The sequence below is a fragment of the mitochondrial genome of Manihot esculenta, assembly GCF_001659605.2.
Source record: "Manihot esculenta mitochondrion, complete genome".
Classification (NCBI taxonomy): Eukaryota; Viridiplantae; Streptophyta; class Magnoliopsida; order Malpighiales; family Euphorbiaceae; genus Manihot; species Manihot esculenta.
Window position 1 is genome coordinate 671,283 of NC_045136.1, and position 8,558 is coordinate 679,840.

General features: G+C 44.6%; 1 protein-coding gene across 1 annotated transcript; it reads right to left on the reverse strand.

Moving 5' to 3' along the window:
• Positions 1 to 3,518: 3,518 nt before the first annotated feature.
• Positions 3,519 to 4,034, reverse strand: rpl16 (ribosomal protein L16). Its single transcript has one exon. The coding sequence runs from the start codon at positions 4,032 to 4,034 to the stop codon at positions 3,519 to 3,521; it is 516 nt and encodes a 171-aa protein (YP_009709943.1).
• Positions 4,035 to 8,558: the final 4,524 nt, after the last annotated feature.

Genomic DNA, 8,558 nt, shown 5'->3' on the forward strand with positions numbered 1-8,558 from the left:
TTGTTAAACTAAACTTAAGTACTCAAGAAAGGACTGGATCGGGGAATTCCCCAACCCCGGATCTCATAAGATAAAAGCCCAATAGTGAAGATCCTTAGACCAATGGTTCCATTCTTCTTGGTGGCTGCTTGAAGGGCTTTCCCCTTGCTTAATTGGAAGGTTGTGCTCGACTAACTTCTCGCTTTCCTTCTTAAATGAATGGGCTTGTCAAGCTTTCGTCTCAATTCATATCTAGCTGCGAGCAATTTCATTTCTACTTTTCTCTCCTACCAAAGCAGGTGGCCTCACCTTCTTCCTCTTATCTTATGCAAATATGCAGTTTAGTTCTTATTCCTAATGAGTGAGGAATTTTTTATTCAATCAAAGAAAGGCTCCGTTCCTTCAGGCCTTTGAAAGAAGCCAAAATAGGATGCTTTTTCTAGGTTCCGAAAGTGCTTATTCCGCCTTGAGGGGCGATGGACGGTATTCCAGAGGATCAGACTTGATCAGTTCAGGCTATGGAAGTTTCGATCTTCCCATCAATCTATCTTTGAATTCGATAGCCTGTCACGTCCTGGTAAGCGATCATCAACTTCTTTCGATCTTGAATGCTCTGTTCCGCTCCTTGATTACTTTCTGGGATGACAGCAAGTCTTCTCCCCATTGGTGAGATTGATCCCCCCCTTTGTTCTTTGTCCAGCTACTCGGTCAATGAAGATGGAAAGGTAGTGAAGTAACCCTAAGGTTCGGTTCGGTGTAGAGATAAAGTACAGTAGGCCATCACTGGCTCTTCCCCTCGGATTCTTTCCTTCGGCTTCACTTTCAACCTTCCCTACCCCTTTCGACGCAGCAATGAGAGCAGCAGGGACGGAGCGCTTGACCTTTACCTCTTGGTAGAGGAGTCTCTTCTTATTTTAGGCTGGCACGGTCTTAGAATGTACGATAGAAGTGCGGACTCAAAGTAGTTTATCGGGAGAAACCCTGTGGGATAACGGTTCTTTGAAGGAATACCTCTCTTTCTAACTGTCTTACGAATCTTGCTTGAAAGCTTTCACGTGGAAAATGGAGAATGTCAATAGGCATTCGAACTCCTTTTTCTTTTTCGTAGGAAGGGTACACGTCCAGCTTCAATAAGATTCGCGGACATCCGCTTTAGCAGACGATTTTTCCACTTTCATTAGACGTTCTCCTGGCTTTCGCGGAAGAAAAGCAGTTGGTAAGATTCTAGGTAAGAAAGAAGCCAATGCCCCTAGTATCAGGAAGAGGCTCTTAGGAATCCCTATAAGAAGAGAATCTATGCCATCTCGTCGTTCGGCTCCTTGAATCTGTTCGTGGGCATTTTCCTTATAATTTTGATTAACGTCCTTTGCTACGCTTTCTCCTGCTCTTATTGGAATCTAAGTCTATATAGAATAATAGATATGTCAAATAGCTTCTTCGAAGCATTCTTCCTAATACCGGGGATTCCCCAAAAGTCACTTTCACACTTGGATTCGATGGTGCGTAGCGTAAAAGACCCGCAGCATATTCGTCGCAAACAGGGGATTTGCCCACTAAGAGCCCATCATTTGCCCGAGATTAGTGAGCCATATGCCGAATGCCGAAAATAGTCTTCATTCTAGAACGAATATGCCATGCCTTAGAGCAGTTCAGTTCCTTGTCCGATTCTCTCTCTCTCCTTGGCCCTAGACTGCTTTCTTACTCGTGAAAAGGTTTTTGGCAAGATAAGATGGATAGGATTTCTGACTTCCTATACCTAACAAATAGGGCATGAGGGCTTCAAGCCTATGATAAGACAGTCCTGTCTCGATCCTTTTTCTATTTCTTTCTTCTTTTCACTCCGCTAGTCCTTTGATCGATCTCGCTCGGGATAAGGAAAGGACCCGAAGGACTTTCAATTGAATCATGGGGCTTTTAGGTATCCTAGGGAATTTTTTATGCGATCCATCCATTCTTCATGAAGAAGTGGTGCGTGGCCCAGTGCATACTCCAAAAAAGAAGGAAGCATCTCTTATCCAATCGGATAGAAGCTTATTGAAACTAATAAGATCAAAGCTTTTTGGGAGGAGGCAAGAGCCCGACCGGAAGAGCAGGAGCAAGATATGGTGTCGAAGAATCAAGTAGGTCTGGTCTCACTTTCTTTCTTTTTATTAATATGGTTGGTGACTCACTGGGCTTAGTTCTGGTGCTCCCAGTGAATAAAGATGCTAGACGTGCAGGTGAAATGGATCAGATCGCCTTTGAAATCGATGTTTTACGCAGTGGTCAAAAGCCTTTTGACATGCTACATCGGATCCTCCCTTCCTTTCTTTTCCGAGCGCATCAGGCAGGCGGCTGGGACCTTGTTCAGAGATGTTTTTGCTGGTATCGACCAGATGCCCCAGCGGAATGAAAAGCGGACAAAACTGGTTTGATGCAAACTACTAAGGAAAAAGTAATCCAAGATGAATTGACCCAATCTTCCTACTTCAGCGGAATCTTCATTCTAAGAAAGGAAAGATGCGGTTCCTATTCTTTCTTCTCTTGAATCCGTGGACTCCACAATTGGAAACTACGATCAGATGGAAGCATTGCTGTCTACGATTGGTCTCGACTTGGAGATTGGGGCGCTATCCCCCGGCGGAGGTGCACCTGAAGTTCAGGAAAAAAGGTCCCTTTTTTCATCGAAAGAATGCCCCGGGATTTCCATTATTCCAAACCGAGCTCACATCTCCTGAATCCTCGTTGGTCCTTCGTTCGTAGTGGTCCTTGTATAGTGTTAAAGCGAACCCCTGCCTGCACGAGAGGGGGATGGATAGAGGAACAAGTACGGTAGGCACCCTGAGTTTACCAACCTCAGTAACCGGCTCCTAAGAGTTCCCACCTGGGGTTGGGGTTAGGCTGCTGCGCCATGCAGGTCCCGTGGGCTGCCTCAGCCCGACCCCGGGAACTCAGTAGGCTTGCTGCTAACAGAGACTAGGAACAACAATGCTGCCCTCACCTGCTAACCGCACTATACACATGCGGTTGATGTACGTATGTGGCCCTTGCGTCGATCTTACCTCCGCTCCTTGCCCGTGCGCGGGTCGACTCACAAGAAATGCAGCTAGCTTGCCAACTAACTTTTATGTTTGAGCTTGTTGGCTTGCTCTTGTTTCATTGTTATTTAGACATTACCTGAATTTACTTACTTGGTAGCCTACGTGAGTATCCGGATGGATAGAGACTGATCCCTTTCTACATACATATAGCCCCACCCCCCAGATATATACATACTTTTCCTCCTTTCTCCCAAAATTTCATTACCTGAATCTTAGCTCTTCTCTTTCTTATTTATTCTTACTACTATCACTTTCTAAACCGGGCCCGGCTTAAAAAACAGTAACGTTTCGGGGTCGTACGCCTGGAACAAAAAGGTTCATCGTACAATTTCGGCGATTAAAAAAATAAAGGAGTATATCCCTCTCCCTTAGTGTCTTTCCACTTCCGTCGTTCAGGAACAAACACTTCGCCTAATTCTTTTGAATCCCGGCCCGGTTTTTCCCCACTAACCAATTACGTTACGACCATTGAACAAACTTGGTTGACGAACATGGTTTATGCGCCGCTAATGTAGCGGCTTGTCGAGCATTTGATAAACTCACACCATCCATTTCAAATGGGATTTGTCCCGTAGACACACGAGCAATCCAACCCGTAGGATTTCCTTTTCCTCTTCCCATTCTTACTTCTGTAGGTTTCCCGGTAATAGGGAGATCTGCGAGAACTCTTACCCATATCTTACCATTTCTTCGGAATTGTCCGCTCATAGCACGATGGAATTGTCCTATTATAGCCCGACGCGCTGCTTCAATGGCTCGATATGAAAGACGACCAGCTTTACAACTTTTAGTGCCATATCTTCCAAAACCAAGTTGTGTACCGTCCAGTTTGCAACCCCTACTACATCTGCCTTTACGATATTTACTATATTTCGTACGTTTCGGATATAGCATGTCCCCCCTTTTTTTTACTATATGAAATCCACACTTTGACACCTGAGATTCCGTAACGAGTAGATACTTCCGCAGGAGCATAATCTATTTTCTGGTTAAATACATTACGAGATGTTTTTCCATATTTTCCGCATTCAGTTCTAGCTATTTCTGCGCCTTCTAATCGACCTGAACAACATATACGGATCCCCTCCACCCCTTTTTTCATTACTAATGGAATATCCTTCACTATTTTACTAAAAATGGAACGAAATGATCTTGTTTTGTTCCTCAGTTGAAAAGAGATGTCTTGAGCAATCGAAGAAGCACTTTGAAAAACAGATTGAATCTTGACCGACTCAATTAAGGTATTAGTGTTTGTTCTATTAGACAACAAAGATCGCATTTTTTTCATTTCGTTCAAATAAGAGTTGTATCCGTACGGAATTCTTCTGTTTCTCAGTATGATCTCTATCATCATCTCTATTCCCTTTATCAATTCTCCTATCCCACCTAGGTTTATGAATTTCTCTATCAATTCCATTACCTTATCCTTACCCATGAGGTTCCAACATTTGATCCTAATTGACCTAGGAGTTGTTCCCGGGATCCTCAAAAAAAAGGTTCTTATACACCCCAACCCCATCCCTTGGAAAGAAAAAGGTAGCACCGAAGAAAGGAAAAAGCGAGATGGTGGTTTTTGTTGTTTCCGCGAAGCGAAGATCATTCGCTTCGCGAATGAAGTGAGTCAACCTCTTTTTGGCTTCGGACAAACACTTTTTTTTCGCTGGTCGAGCTTTCTACAAAAAAAAGCGATGCGAGAACGTATTCTCTTATCTAAGCTTCTTCCCTGTGCATTCGCTCCCCCCATCGTAGATGGTTCAGCCACGCCCGGTGCCACGAAATGATTGAGAACTACGACGGGGTCGAAATGAATTTGGTTCTTTGTATTCAATAAATATTGCATGACCGAATAATTCAAGGAGAGGCACACTGCAGGGAGGGTCCTTTTAAGTAGATGACTCGTCGGGCCGTCGGAGCGGGACTTCTTTGGGAAAAAGAACTTGAATAACTTCGTTTTTCTGAAGGAGTCGTCATTTTCTATCAGGAACGCTATGTCATTTACAACCCCGGCGTATTTCGGATGCTTGAAGGCCCCGCTGACCCGAAGTGATTTAGAAAGATTCTTCTTTATCGATGGTGATCGGTCATGGTATCCATAGCATTGCTTCTTTTTCGGCCAAATCCTGATTTCTTTTTCCTTCTCCCGGTCGTCGAGCCTGATCGACTCGACTCTTTTCCCTGCCCCCCGGCCTCTCACTTCGTTTCGTTCTTCTTCTGTATTGTCGCTTGAATGAAGACACCTGATCGGCCCGACTTTACCGAATGTCCACCACCGGCCCTTCTCCTTTCCGGGTCTGGTTTTTTCGCGTCGTTTCAGTCGTCGTGGTCGACGGGGAAGAAAGAAATTAATGAATGTTCTTTTGGGAAAATGTAGAATAATACACCTACCGAGACGAAAGCCAAAGGTGAGTCTCGTAGGTGGACGTATCGAACCGAAATAAGATCTCAGATTGACATCTTGATAGACTGATTTACCATAATAATAAATAGAGTCAATGGTGATTCCGCCGTGGAAAGAGCCGCTTCTTTCTTGCTTGATAGGGGGGGCTTCCATTCACCAGCGCAGACTAAAAGTGCTCTCCGAACCGTGCTGGATAGTCACCCATCACACGGCTCTCACTCAAACCCAACCTGTGGTGGATCCCGGGGGACAAAGTCAAAGCGCTTGATCCTTTGCCCCATACTTTGAAATGCTCCTCCCCGCCGATCAAGCAGCGACGCTGCTCGTGATAGGCTTAGCTTTAAGCCGCTATCGTTCGGTTCGGATAAGTCAAGTCCCTTCGGTCGGTTCGCTCAGGTGGTCTTCCCGCTCCGTGGGCTTCCCTAACGTTCAGAGTTGTTCTGGTTTGATAAAGGAGCACCGGCCGAGCACCCTGAATGAATAAGAAATGGACAGCAGAGGGAATCAATGATTCTTATTCAACCGAGTTGAAGCTAGTAACATGTCGATTACACACCGGAGGTTGGTAAGAACTGAGGGACAATGCCCCCTAACCTAAGTGGGCCTACCAGCGAAGCAACTGGTACTTGATCGGGTGGGGGGCGGTTTGGTTTCGTGCAACGCCCTCGCAGCAGGAAGAGGCAGTTGTCATTTGAAAGGAAACGCCCTTTGTTTTGTTTTTGTATAGGGTTCCAAACCTGAAAAAAAGCCCTTTAGTAAAGTAAATGTCCTTATTGAAAACTAAAGCGCTAACGCGCCTTATTTCATATTCCATTTTTTTTTTTATTATAAAAGCAACCTTTATTGATATGATATAAAACAAGCTTACTTACTAATAAAGCGGCAACAAGCACCTTCTTTCTCAAAGTCAAGTTTCGCGCTTCTTACTTTAGAAAGATTGCAGCGTTAGCGCTTTACTAAAAAAATAGAAAGTCAAGGCTCTTCTCCTTTTCTACGAATCTACAACTCTCTTTATTGAGCGAGACTCCATCCATATCTCTTCCCCACTAGTGGGTTATTCAACATTTCATTTTCCATTCTATCATTTGTTTGACAGCTTAAACTAGGCTCCATTTTAGATAGGTTTTCGGTCTTAATCAAGATAGGTCAGGGACGCGTCGGAACGGTCGGTGGCTGCTTAGTCTCATCCGAGAGTCTAATCTCTTTGTACTGCTTTTTTTCTTTGAAAAAAAAAAGAAAGAAGGGGGTCGATTTAGGCTCCTTCCCTTCCACTGCATAGCCGCGTTAGCAGGTACTATGAGCCATCTGTCCCACGCATCTAACCAGCTCGCGTGGTTCACCGGTTCCACCGAAAACTCTCATTTGTTGAAGCGGAGCATAGTGCGCTTTAGGCGCCGAGCGAGAAACGTCTCTTCTTTCGTTTCGGTTTATTCACTGATCTGAAACTTAGCACTTGTTTTCTTATTGGGGCGGCGGCGTTCTTGAATGAAGTCTATCCGAACCGAATTAGCACTTCTCAGATCAGGCTAGGCCTCTCCATTTGAGCTGGGCGCCGGGGCCCTGGATGCGCTAGCGATCGGCACATAGGGGGTGGTTGCCCGGGTTTCTCGGCCTGGTATCCTGCACCTCGCGTTTATGATATCTACATTCAACTGTGCCCCGGAGACACGGTCGAAGCACGCCCGCCCAGTGTGCTTCTTTCACGACATGCTCTGGTCCCAGGTATATTCCTGTGGTCTTCTAGCGTTAGAAGAAGTCGTGTCCGTCCCGGACATCTGCAACGTCCTCCCACGCTTTTTTTTATTTTAAATATAGGACAAAGGAAAAGACTGACCCATTCGGTGACTTTCGCGGTCGCCCTCACTGAACCGACTTGAATCTGAACTACGATTCAGATCAAGTCTGACCGAAATCGGATTTCCTTTTCGTGCCATATGCGCTTAGACTTGACTTTTTCCCCCTTTATTTTCCCAGTCCAATCTTTGTTCTCAAAGGTCCGTGTAAAAGCAAACTCTCAAAATTGTGGATCCTCCCTGAGAACACTAACGGAACACTATTTCACTCCCACTGACCAGCTAGTGCGCAATGAAGAGATGAGTTCGGAATAGCGGATTAAGGAAACTTCCAGTCTAGAACAGCGAAAACAGAGCGTCCACTTTTCCCCGGTGTTAAGCATAAGGCTGAAGCCAATCTCGAAACGAAACATTGCCCGACGTGAACGGACGTTTTCTCGAATCTTCACCTTTCTTTTCTTCAAAAGTAAGATAGGATTGTAGGCGATCTAAGGTTACCGGCTTTGCGAGACCATTTCGGTCTACACATGGCTAAGCTCTATGGGCCTGTCGCTTTCTAAATCGACTAGCTTACTAAATGAAGAGAGAAGAGAACTAGACTAAGTGCTTTCTTCTCTTATGATATTTTTAGTTTTAAAGACAGAGCTCGGAAGCCTCGTAAACTCCTACTTCACTACAAGAATTTTTCTATGTACGAGTATCGATAAGAAAAATCCTTGATTCGTGTAAGTTTCCCTAAACCATACCTGCTATCAAAGGGGACTTTTTACCTGATTTCGTATACAAATATCAAATATATAATATTAGCCTATTCATTTCTATTATTCATTTCTATTTGGATTACAAGGATCAGGCCTTTGAGTAAGGCTTTCCAGAGCAAGGATAGGCAAGGTAGGCCGGAGGAGAGATTTCTTTATATCCCGGGGAAAAAGATAGAACGAAGGATGAATTTCTCTCAGAATTTCTCAATTTGATTTGGCTGGAGAGGCCAGACAAGCATTGCGGTTAGACAGAGCATTACCTTCCATCTCTCAATGCTTTGGCGACCCCGAAACTAGAATTAGCTGCAGACTTCTTGATCACAGCCAGGGTCAGCTCTAGGCTAGCAAGTAGCGAACCTGAGACCAAAGGTAGGCTACTATGCAAGAAAGCCTAGTTTAAGGAGGACGGAAGGTAGAGCGTGGAGCATTTTATTATTATGTACTTCTTTTTGGCTAGTCTTTTCTTTTGAAAGCGTTGACTTTACATTTTCTTTACATCAGTAGGGTAAAGGGAATCAGGATAGACATAAAGCAAGAGGATAGCTGG